Genomic DNA, 12,797 nt, shown 5'->3' with positions numbered 1-12,797 from the left:
GGATCTGATCATACTATTATTAAGTAAACTGTTAAGATGACGTGTTAATGGTTTTACTTAATATTAAACAGCTTTATATTTCTGGCATAAGCCGTAGTTGATCACAGTTATTCTTTTGAGTGGAACCTGGGTGGTACAGTTGGTTAAGCACTTGACTCTTGGTTTCAGTTCAGGCTGTGATCTCAGAGCTGAGTCTGTTTGAGTTTCCCTCTCCCTCTCTCTCTGCCCCTTACCTCCCACCCCATGCATGTGTGCTCTCTCTCATTCTCACTTTCTCTCTCCCTCAGATAAATAAATAAGTAAATAAGTCTTTCAAATAAATAAAGTCCTTTGAACCATCCTTTCTATATTCTTTAAAATTGTTTTTTATTCTTTAATTTAATAAGTGTTAATAAAGCGCTAGGTATTTAGAGATGCTGTGGGTCATAAAACCAATAGTGGCCCAATCTGCATAGTACTCAAAATCTAGTAGAAGAAATAACCAATCAAGTAATTACAAAAGTGAATGTAGAGTTACAACTGTGATAAGAGCTGCAATTAAGAGGTATTTATTATCATAAAAATGTATTATAGAGGAATTATTCTTTATCAAACACAGATATCTATATACTTGTTGTCTCCCAGATAACATTCTAAACACTTCACAAATACTGATTTGCTCAAATTCACGGAACAACCACTTGAGGTTGGGGGGCATTGTATAGATGAGTAATCTGAGGGACAGAGAGGTTAAATGGCAGTGTCCAAGGGCACTTAATAAATGGCAGAGCCAGGATACAAACCCATGTACTTTGGCTCAGAACCCATGCTTTTAACCTCCTCCCTAAATACGGGTTTTCCTTAAGGAAGTAATGATTCAGATGACATACTGAAGGATGAGTAGGAGCAAACTGTGTCAAGAGGGTCTGATAGAAGGCTCCTGTTTCAAAAAGGAACATGTAGTCAACTATGTCATATATTAAGAGGTCAGAAAAGAGAAGGGTCAAAAAGGCTATTGGATTAAGTAATATAGAGATCGTTAGTGGCCCTAGTAAGGGTTTTAGCTTTGTGGTCAGGTAGAAGCCAGATTTATATGAGGAAAAGATGATTGAGGGTTGGGAAATGGAGAGTGAAGGTAAGTCTTTCAAGAAGTTTGGCTGTAGGGGCACCTGGGTGGCTCAGTCATGTAAGTGTCTGACTCTTCAGCTCAGGTCATGATCTCAGAGTCGTGGGATGGAGTCCCACATTGGGCTTTACACCTGGTGCAGAGTCTGCTTGTCCCTCTCCCTCTGCTCCTCCTTTGTGTGTGTGTGTGTTTGTGTGTGTACTCTCTCTCAAATAAATAAAATCTTTTTTAAAAGGAGCGCTTGGGTGGCTCAGTTGGTTAAGCAACTGCCTTTGGCTCAAGTCATTCAGGGTCCTGGGATCGAGCCCCAAGTTGGGCTCCCTGCTCAGCGAGGAGTCTGCTTCTCCCTCTCTCTGTCCCTTTGCCCCTCTTCCCCTGCTTGTGCATGTGCTCACTCGCTCTCTTTGATAAAATTAAAAAAAAAAAAAGGTTGGCTCTACAGGGAAGGAGATATGGAGTCATATAGGTGTTATGTTTTGGGGTTTTCTTTCCTCAAAGGGAGAGGCTTTCACATGTTTAAAATCTAAAGGGATGCCAGTCAAGAAGAATGGACTAATTATACAAGAAAGAGAAAGATTAGTAATAAATAGAGTAAGGTTTTTGGAAAGGTGAAGGATGTGTAGGGGATCTAAAGATTCAGGTGGAGAACTTTGTCAAAGAGGGTAGCCCGGCTCCACATAAAGAGGGGGCTTGCAATTTGGCAGAAAAGTGGGGGTTTCCTGTGGTGGTTTCCATGTTCTCTGTAATATAGAAAGGAAGTCATCTGTTTGGAGAGAAGAGTAGAAGTTTGAGGAAGTAAAATGAGAGTAAATTGACCAGAGAAATGTACTTTTTCTTGGCAGAGCTGCAGGCCCATTTGAGGTTGGTGAGCATCAACTTAAGTTTCTTTGTACTTATGATATTTTAGAGTCAGGACCATGCTTGTTTTGGACAATGAATTTGTACAATGAATTTGGTGCTTTTTAGAGAAACTTTTTATAGTTCTTTCCATTTTAACTGTTCATTTTGGCTTCCTATTTCTCATATCAATATTGAGTACTTACATTTTTTTAAAACGTCTATTTAATTTAGATTTTTCAAATCAACCATCATGCTTTGATGTTAGTGTTTATATGTTTCTCGTTATGTTTTATTTTTTTTTATAGTTTACTTTTCTTATTTTTTTATTTTTAACTTATGATAGTCACAGAGAGAGAGAGAGAGAGAGGCAGAGACACAGGCAGAGGGAGAAGCAGGCACCATGCACCGGGAGCCCGACGTGGGACTCGATCCCGGGTCTCCAGGATCGCGCCCTGGGCCAAAGGCAGGCGCTAAACCGCTGCACCACCCAGGGATCCCTGTTTGTCTCTTCATTGTGCTCTAGAAACACCTCTTGGTGTTATCAGTTCCCCTATTTTTTCCTTATTGACTTTTATGCCCTTAATTTTTTTAAATTGTTATTCTGTACTTTTTCTAAGATTATACACATGTGTAATTACTTCATTATTTTCCTCTCCTTCAGCTATATTCAAATAAAACAGGTTGTTACCAAAGGCTGTGGTGGGCTCCTGGTGGGACTCAGAACCCCTTGAAACTTATTACAAAATTGTGTTCATTTTTCAGACAGAGGGTCCATTATTTTCATAAGATTGTTAACAGAATCTATGACCTAAAATGCTAAGAACTACTGCCAACTAAGTGTTCAATATATAGTGTTTTAATTATCACTCTTTAAAAATAGTATTATTTTATAATATTGAGATTTTTTTATCAGTTCCAGTTTTATTTAGACCATAATTTAAACTTTCTAAATTTTGTTTTTATTTTCCCTATTAATTTGTTTTTATTAACTTGTGCCTCCAACTTGAAACTATGTAGTCTCTACTTTTTAGTATATATTATTTCTTTGACAATTTTTTTTTTTATTGCTCATCAACATTTTGGGATTATATTCTCTACTTCTCATTTTATTCCTTCCAAATACCTGCTTAGTTCTGAAATCATAGAAAGCTAATTTTAGAAGGAAACACAGAAATTCTCCAACCCAACCTCCTTACTTTACAAATGAGGGTGCTAGAGAGAGTAAATGAATTCCTCCAAGGTACACCATGAATTTGTGGTAGGATTAACCAAAGAAGCTGGGTTCTTTAATACAGTTCTCATTCCCACTGGTCTTTGCATTTTGTACTAAATTGATGCTGTGATCTCCTTACAGTTCTGTTTCTTTCCATTATCTCTCCTTGCATTTTTAACAGTTTTAGCTTTATTCATTTTTTTGCTGTGGTATTTGGGTCATAGAGATTAAGTATAGTTTGGACTTTTTTTTATCATTCTGCAATGACTTTTTATTTATTCCCTTTGCCTTGGGCTCTTTGATATAATATGTAGGTTCTTTCTTTTTTTAGCTCTTAGCAGCTGTTTTAATTTTACTTATTAAATATAACTGGAAGTTAAAAGTCTAAAAGTTGGAGTATTTATTTATTTATTAAGATTTTATTTATTCATTCATGAGAGACACAGAGAGAGAGAGGCAGAACACAGGCAGAGGGAGAAGCAGGCTCCATGCAGGGAGTCCGACGTGGGACTTGATCCCAGGACTCCAGGATCACGCCCTGGGCTTGAAGGCGGCGCTAAACCGCTGAGCCACCAGGGCTGCCTGGAGAATTACTTTACATTTTTACCATGAATTTTAAAAAGAAAGATAATTAAAACCTACATAATAAAAATAGTGGTATGGAAGAACTGTGGGCAAATGGATTTGGTAACCACCCGATAACCCTATAATTAATAAATTTCCCTTTCTTATGAGATACAGTGGGATTACACATTTTGACAGCTTTGCTTTTCATAGTTAAGTCACACAGAGATATGCCTCTTCCCAGAAGATAAACTATGCATGACAGTAAATGAAGAAAATAACATTTATGAAATCCTAGTCAGAAGTCTCTCTTCATTTAGAAATTGTGTTTGCATAATGTTTGATTAGAGGAGAAAGTGTTGCTTGTCTCTGGTGCCCTGTCAAGGTGAAGTTGAGGTTTATAAGGTTAAAATTTGCCCTCACTTTTGCCGCAGGAAAGGTAGCTCCTCCCTTTGAACAGTAACCAAGTGAAGCTCACCCCTGAAACCTCTACTTCCAGCAGAAAACTGAAAACAGTACAAGACATACTTGAATGTTAGTTGGCAGTGAATTTCTTTCTTTCTTTCTTTCCTTTTCTTTTCTTTTCTTTTCTTTTCTTTTCTTTTCTTTTCTTTTCTTTTCTTTCATTTATGATAGTCACACAGAGAGAGAGAGGGGCAGAGACACAGGCAGAGGGAGAAGCAGGCTTCATGCACCGGGAGCCCGACGTGGGATTCGATCCCAGGTCTCCAGGATCGCGCCCTGGGCTAAAGGCAGGCGCTAAACCACTGCGCCACCCAGGGATCCCGGCAGTGAATTTCTTAAGAGTAGTCTTTTTGGCTAGTCTGTCCTCATGTCCTAAAGTAGCCACCTTACGACAACAAAAAGAATAAAAGAAAGACTTGACCTAGAGAGAAGGTAGTGCTACTGATTTTGATAGATCCCAAAATAGTAACTTTAGTCACATTTATTTGAAAGAAAAGGAATTCTGCGTTAAAAAAGAGAGAAAACTTTGCTTTTTCTGCCCTTTGTTTTCCTGCAGTCTTTTTTTAACCTTAACTTTTGTTGTAATAATTCTGCATTTCATAGCAACAGTCTTTTTCCCACCAGTGTTTTCAGAATATGTCTAATAGACCTGGTTAACTCAGATGAGCCATTCCTTCCACTAACTTTTTAAATTTTTGTTTATTTTTAAACACTGAAAGAAGTTAACAGGTTATTACAATGTATTTTATTTAACAATCTAAAAGTTCCCAGCCGTCAGCAGTTCTGGTACAATTTCAGGTATATTTGGCATATTCCATGGAGCTGTTAGTATAGCAAACCTTGTAGGTAAAATACATAAGTCTTGTTTGTTGTTTGTTTGTTTGTTTGTTTGTTTGTTTGTTTGTTTTAAGTGAGAGGGCTGGTAGGGGCAGAGGAGGAGAGAGAATCCCAAGCAGGCTCCACACCCAGTGGGGAGCCCCATGCCAGGTGATCTCATAACCCAAGATCATGACCTGCATGGAAATCAAGTCAGATGCCTAAATGACTGAGCCACCCAGGCGCCCCTACACGTACTTTTGATAGCATACATGAAGGGATCTCTCTGAAATTGACCTCAGTAGTCTTGTTCTCAGCAGACTGATTCAGGCTGCACAATGTGGCTTATATTGTTCCAGATGTTAGTATATGTTCTCTTTCCACAATAAGTTCATGACCATCGAAAGACATCAATTTGACATCCATGGTGTCAGGGCCTTCACAGCCATTATAGGTTTTCTCTTCTCCACCTCTCATATTCTTAGGAAATTCTGCTTCACTTTCACAGGACCTTTAGTAGTTTCCTGATGTGGGAGGGACATAGAGTCTTCAAGCCACCTGCTTGTGTCTACCTAAATTTATGTTTTTAAAGTCAGTGTTACTATTTGAACATTTTTTTTAAAGATTTATTTATTTATTTTAGAAAGTGTGCACACATGCATGTGCAAGCTGGGGGAGAGGCAGAGAGGGAAAGAAGATTCTGCTGAGCTTGGAGCCCCATCTGTGAACATTTCTTAACAGACAGTTTTGGAGATAAGGCTTGAATCTTAAAATGTTAAAACTCCAGGGACACCTGGGTGGTGCAGATGAGCATCTGACTCTTGGTTTGGACTCAGGTCATGATTTTAGGGTTGTGAGATTGAGCCCCCTATCATGTTCCACATCAGCATGAAGGCTGCCTGAGATTCTCTCCCTCTTTTCCCTGCCCCCTTTTGCACACAAGCGTGCTCTCTCTCAAATAAATAAATCTTTAAAAAACAAACAAACAAACAAAAAACTCCAAAAAGATTACTCTTTGGAGAATGAACAAAAGTTGCTTGGATCTTTTATGCTGAGGATCTTATTAACAGCTATATCCCTCAAGTAGTTGGAAGTAATTCTATTTATTATTACAAATGTGATACTTTTCTTGCTTTGCTACATGTAGGACTTTATCTTTTTTTTTTTCCTTTTAGGGGTTCCTGGCTGGCTCAATCCGTGGAGCATGTGACTCTTGATCTTGGGGTTGTGAGTTCAAGCCCCATGTTGAGTGCAGAGATTACTTAACTATTTTTTTTCCTTTTCATGTCCTTAGACTACTTCTTAGTATCACAGCCTGCTTGTTAAATAAAAATCCTCAGTTTCTGGCCTAAACCATTTTTCTTTATTCAAGATACTGTTCAGATAGGACCCCTTTAGTCGTTTATTCTTTGCCATTGGTTTTTTTTTTTAATTTACAAAAACTTGAAGTCTCGTTTACTGGGTATATGTTTTGAATTCCAGCTCTGGATTGTTGTTATTCTCTCATTCCTCTTTTCACTGATTTATTTATTCTTATTTATTCTGTGCTTGGATGTCGTTTTGTGGTTCATTTTGTTTCATTCAGCAAATTTTTTATAACTATTGAATCAGTATTTTGCTTATCACAATGGCTTAAGAATGACTTACCCCTCTTGTAAGTGAGAGAAAATTGTTAATCATTTACCGAAGTATTCTTGTGGGGCAGCCCCGGTGGCTCAGCGGTTTAGTGTTGCCTTTGGCCCAGGGTGGGATCCTGGAGATCCAGGATCAAATGCCATGTCTGGCTCCCTGCATGGAGCCTGCTTCTCCCTCTGCCTGTGTCTCTGCCTCTCTCTCTCTCTGTCTCTCATGCATAAATAAATACAATCTTTAAAAAAAAAAAAGTATTCTTATGATTCCACTGGTGAGTCTAATTCAGAAGTTTATTTTACTTAAAGTTTTCTGGGCTCGTTGCTCTGTTCCTATTCTTTGGTATTGTGAAACTTTTCACTGATCTCTATTTTCAGTTAATTTTCCTCCATTAATTTTATATCATAGATTTTTGCTGTTAGTGAACAATTTTTTGTGTGTCAAACAATTTAATGTTCTAATGGAATAGGTACAAGGGAGACACTTTTTGCTTCTCAGCACTCACCAACTTCTTAAAGGCGATCCCACTGAAGGATATTGAGTAGAAAATTTGTGTGCTTGCTACCAGGCTCTGGACTGTGTCTCTGACTAGAGGATGGTACCCTCTGGGAATAACCAAAGAGTCATGTAGCTTAAAAGTAGGGAAAGTGCCCCAGGGTTAAGGCTGACTGCATGCTAACTATGAATCCATAATGTGTCACTACAGTTATGAAATATTTAATCAAACATTTGTCCTATTGAGGTGGTTAAATACATATCATCATGTTTTGGAGTGATGTTGGAAATCTCAGAGTACCATGGCTGATTTTGATCCAAAAATAAATAAGACATGGAAAATTCATAGAAGGATGAGATAAAAACTATAAAATCTTAGAAGGAATGTGGGGAAAAATTAAGTAATGATGCCGTGGACCATTTTGTTCTGCTCAATGTCTTAAGGTTGAAGATCTTGTGCCTCCACCTCTGTGTCAGCAGCTGAGGTTGAAATTCTGAGAGGCAGCAGTGTGACTTCACTCTTTCTCATTTATACTGTGAAGAATTTCCACACTGGACAGATCTTGGAGAGAGCATATTTCAACAAAAGACCAGTCTTTTTTAGAGAGGTGCCTGGGTGGCTCAACTGGTTGAGTTTCTGCCTTTGGGTTGGGTCATGATCCTGGGGTCCTGGGATCGAACCCTATGTCGGGCTCCCTGCTCAGTGGGGAGTCTGCTTCTCTCTCTCTCTCTCTCTCTCTCTCTCTCTCTGCCTCTGCCCCTCTCCTGCTTGTGTGAGCGCTCACTCTCTATCAAATAAATAAATAAAATCTTTATTTGTTAAAAAAAAAAAAAAAAAGAGGGACAACTGGGTGCCTCAGTGGTTGAGGGTCTACCTTTGGCTCAGGTCATGATCCTAGGGTCCTGGGATCAAGTCCCGCAGGGATCCTACTTCTCCCTCTCTCTGCCTATGTCTCTCTCTCTGTGTGTCTCTCATGAATAAATAAAAAAAATTCTAAAGAAAAAAATCCTTTTAAACTGGATATAAAATGGGGAAGTGCTAGAGTTCCTGGCTGGCTCAGTCAGAGGAGCCTGCGACTCTTGATCTTGGAGCTGTGAGTTCAAGCCCCTTGTTAGGACAAAATGGGAATGTGCCTTTGGACACACAGAAACTGGCCTTAACATATTGTCCATGTAAAAAAAATTAGGACTCTTTGGGGGAAATGGCTAATTCTAATTCTGGGGCAGAAAATGCACAATATTAGCCTGGAATATGTATTCATTCCAGATAGTGAGGGAGCTCACAAAGACTAGGTTATGTCAGAAGGACTAAGGAGATTCCCACTAGCCACACATGAAACAATTGGAGAATCAATAAGGATGAATGATAATTATTGGACTGAAATATGCCTAATACATTTAAGTGATGAGTTTATAATCTGAAAAAAAATTAACCATTGGGGGTTGTTAGAAAATCAAGTCATTGTTTTGAAAATTAATAAAGGAAAGAATCTAACATCCTGACTTTCCTGTGTGAACTGTATTATACTAGGTAACAAACTAGGTCAGAAGAGACTTCTGTTGATAGAAATATACTAGGTAATGAATAAAGAAGGGACAACAGAATTAAAATACATCATTTGAGGAGGTCAACTTCCAGAATGGTAAAGTGAGGACAGTGGGATGTGTGTGAGTACAGATGAAACAACATTGGATGTGAGTTGACAATTGTTGACTCTGGGTGACGGGTATGTAGGAGTTCATTACAACCCTTCAGTCTATTTTTTTAATTTTATTTATTATTCATGAAAGACAGAGAGAGAGAGAGGCAGAGACAGAGGCAGAGGGAGAAGCAGGCTCCATGCAGGGAGCCTGATGCAGGGCTCAATCTCGGACCCGGGGATCACACCCCGAGCCAAAGACAGAGACACTCAATCACTGAGCCACCCAGGTGTCCCCCTTCCTGTCTATTTTTTAATCATTATTTTGATAACATCTTTACTAAGATATAATTCACATTATCGATATGAATTATTCAATGCTATTAATTAATTAGCTATTTTACCTGAAGCATACTAAAGGGGAAGAAGAGGCAGAAATCATTCCTTCTGGAGAATGTGGAAGAAAATTTGTATCATAATCATCTTCATCAAGCTCAACAAATGGAAAATTTTCAATTGAATATAATTGCATTTCTTCCAAGTTCTTCTTTTCACTACTATCTAAAGTGAAATGGTGCCTGGCTGGCTCGGTTGGAGGAGTGTGTGACTCTTGATCTTGGTGTCAAGAGTTCAAGCCCCACATTGAACATAGAGATTACTAAAATAAATAAACTTTTTTAAAAATCAAGTAAAACAGTTGTTAAACAGATTATTTTAATAATCAATGAGTGGAATATGATATAAAACTTCCTATTTCCATAAACATCTAGTGTTTTTAACCCTTCCTCCTAAGGTACATGGCATAAAATAAAAGTGGGTCTCTGGTAAAGATGGAGTGGGAGAGGAGATTATAACACTCAGCCTGAATGAGAATTTTTAACTATGCATAGATTCCAGCTATCCCGTCTCCCTTCAGCCTCAGGAATTTTAAGGTGGCTGAGACTGTGCATTATCCTGCATAGTAGCTCAGCAATATCACATTTGTCCCACGAGGAGTATAAATGTGCTTGGTGAAAGTACTCTTTCAGACTGAGACCCTATAATCATGAAGCACGGCATCTTGCTGGCAAAGTGCACTATTCTCATAGGTGAGCCCTTTCTTCTTTGCCTTTCATCTGTTCTTGGGGGTTTTCCATATGCTTTCATCGTTCACTCCCACCTCGCTCCCATCCAGCTTCCATTTACTCTTCCAGCCCAAGCTAGGTCTTGTTTTTCTCTAAACCCTTTACAAATAATCTCTTCTCTTATGTCTATTGTGCTTATTTTAGCTTTGGGGGAAACCAGGTCATTTTGCTATTTAAGTGAGCCTTCACTGAGTTAAAGGCTATATATTTCAGGTATCACCAGATGTTAAAAAAAAAAAAAAGAAAAATCAAAACAATTTATTGACCCAAAAAAACGTCATTCATCTAGGCACAGTTGAAACAGTGCTCCATGCGTCCCCCTCCAGAAATACTATGATTAATGCAAAGTACTTAACTCCCCTGATCATTCTTTTCCTCCCTGTTTAGGATCATGGCTGCCGTTCCCCAGAATAATCTACAGGAGCAACTAGAACGCCATTCAGCCAGAAAACTTAGTAACAAATTAAGTCCTTCCAAACCGAAATCTTCGTAAGTATTTTGGCTGTCATACAGGCACTGACCCAGAGTATTGTATGAATGAAACACTTCTCTTTCAGCACTTTCACTGTGCAGATAAGGAAATGAAGCTGAGGGCTCAGTCATGTCCCTACTTTGCACATTAACGATAGAGCATGTTTTAGTAGCTCCAGGTAATAAATATTCAGTACTTCCGCATTGTTCCTGGCACATATTACTTGCTCAGTTAATATCTGTGGCATGAATGAATAATGAATCTTCCTATAAGTTTGGGCAAATAGGTATTTTCAATATTTTAATATAATTTTATATCTATTCCAACAACAGTTTATGAGGAACCCTACAGCTCTCCAGTTTTCTCTCCTCCAAGCGAGGCTCCAAACTCCTTCTGATGATATTTAGTAATAATTTTTATTCTTTAATATTTCTATTCTGTTTAATAATTTCTAGAACTTAAAAAAAATAATTTCTAGAACTTTACCAAATTCTAGACACTGATGTGAGTGCTGGACTTTAAAGTTACCATTGAACTTCATGCCACCACGCCCAGCAGACATCCAAGGGACTTTGTCCTTCCGGTTCCAGCATAGCCTGTTCAGTTTTCATCTCTCTTCCCCATAAGAACTTGTACCAAAAAAAAAAAAAAAAAAGAACTTGTACCAAAAAAAAAAAAGAAAACTTGTACCAGACAAGCAACTCAACCTCACATTTGAGTCTCTTCTCTTTTTCTTTTATGCTGTCCCTCTCCTTAATTACAGATGATCCATGTGAGAAATAAAGTAGTGGGAGTGGCCTGGATACTCTCAAAACCAAATAATTAGCTTCTAAATTGGAAAGATCAGAGCATACAAATTATAATTTTAAGTTACTGTATAAATCTTAAAACCAGAGAGGGAGGGCAGCCCCGCTGGCTCAGCGGTTTGGTGCCGCCTTCGGCCCGGGGTGTGATCCTGGAGACCCGGGATCAAGTCCCACGTTGGGCTCCCTGCATGGAGCCTGCTTCTCCCTCTGCCTATGTCTCTGCCTCTCTCTGTCTCTGTGTGCCTCTCATGAATAAATAAATAAAATCTTAAAAAAATAAAATAAAAAACAAGGAGATGGATTCTTTGCTTATCTGTGCTACAGTGAAGGAGTTGCTGTATAAATCAGTAACAGACTTTAGAGTTTTGTATAGTTGGTGGGTTTGCTAAAATTAATCAGTCTAATTCAGTTTTTCAATTATTTTTCAGAGTTTTCACTTTTAAGAAGAAAACATCAGCCAACAATGTGTCTGTCACTAGTGTGTCAGTAGCAAAAACACCTGTGTTAAATGACAAAGATGTTAATGTCACTGAGGCCTTTCCCTTCAGTGAACCTCTGCCCCACGCCACAAGTCAGCAGACAAGGCCCAGTGACCTCAAAAATACTCCAGCAGGACAGCAAACCAGGAGAACTGTTTCAAAACCATTATTGCCAGATTTGTCACTGGTTTCACGAGTTTTATGTAATACCCAGAACACACCGATTGTAAAGAAATCCAGTAATGCTACTTTCAAGAAATTGGAATTTAGCTCTTCATCAGATTCTTTTGTTACCATCAATGATTGGGATGATATGGATGACTTTGATACTTCTGGAAATTCAAAGCTTGTTACACCATGCAAAAATCACTTTGTGAGAGTTAGCACTGCTCAGAAGTCAAAAAAACCTAAGAGAAACTTTTTGAAAGCACAGCTTCCTCAAGCAAATACAGTAAAGGCTGATTTGACTCCATCCTCCTTTGAAAGTAAGCAAGCATGTTTGACTAAAAAACAGAACGACGACTCGGAATGGTTTAGTAATGATGTGATTTGCATTGATGATGACCCCAATCCTGAAGAGCTTATACATGGAGATCCTCAGGAGAGTCATTCTTTAAAAACTCATTTGGAAGAGGAAAGAGGTAAAAATTTTATTTTATCTCATTTCAATATATTGATTATATTAATTTATTCAAAGCAAGGCCCTGAAACAATAGCAGATAGATACAGCTTTTGTCCTTAGCTCTGTGGAGATACCTGTTGCACAGCGTGTGGCCACTTCTTTGAAGCAGGTTCTACAGATGAAATGAAAATTTTATTCTAGTAATATAATTTTTATATAAACACCAAGGATAGCTCTGTAAGGTCCATAGAGGTTAAATGGTTTCTTAACGGTCTACTGACTAGCTCATGGCAGAAATGGGACATGAAATAAAGCCTTTCCATTATAAGTCCTTTATGGCTTGCTTCCGCCGGATGTGGATGTATGATACGATCTAATTGTGCTATTAAAGTATTACAGATGACACTCAAATCCTTTTCTGTTTAGGTCTTCTAGTTATTAGGTGCCCAGAACCTCAGCTGAGATTAGCCATGTGTGGAAGTACCCACCTCATGAAATGATTGTAAATGTGAGACTAATACTTCTAA

At 38.4% G+C, this 12,797-nt stretch overlaps 1 protein-coding gene across 3 annotated transcripts in view; it reads left to right on the top strand.

The window, feature by feature from the left end:
- BLM (BLM RecQ like helicase) overlaps positions 1-12,797 on the top strand; it is a 98,689-nt gene that overhangs the window by 23,325 nt on the left and 62,567 nt on the right. For all 3 annotated transcript variants that reach the window (XM_038532886.1, XM_038532887.1, XM_038532885.1), the window contains exons 2-3: positions 10,279-10,380; positions 11,598-12,289. In XM_038532886.1, coding sequence (XP_038388814.1) covers positions 10,283-10,380; positions 11,598-12,289 — 790 coding nt within the window. In that variant the 5' untranslated portion in view covers positions 10,279-10,282. The remainder of the gene's footprint in view (positions 1-10,278; positions 10,381-11,597; positions 12,290-12,797) is intronic.

Source organism: Canis lupus, chromosome 3 (genome assembly GCF_011100685.1).
Source record: "Canis lupus familiaris isolate Mischka breed German Shepherd chromosome 3, alternate assembly UU_Cfam_GSD_1.0, whole genome shotgun sequence".
NCBI lineage: Eukaryota > Metazoa > Chordata > Mammalia > Carnivora > Canidae > Canis > Canis lupus.
Note: the sequence above shows the minus strand (reverse complement) of the source record. Positions and strands in the feature narration are given on the sequence as shown.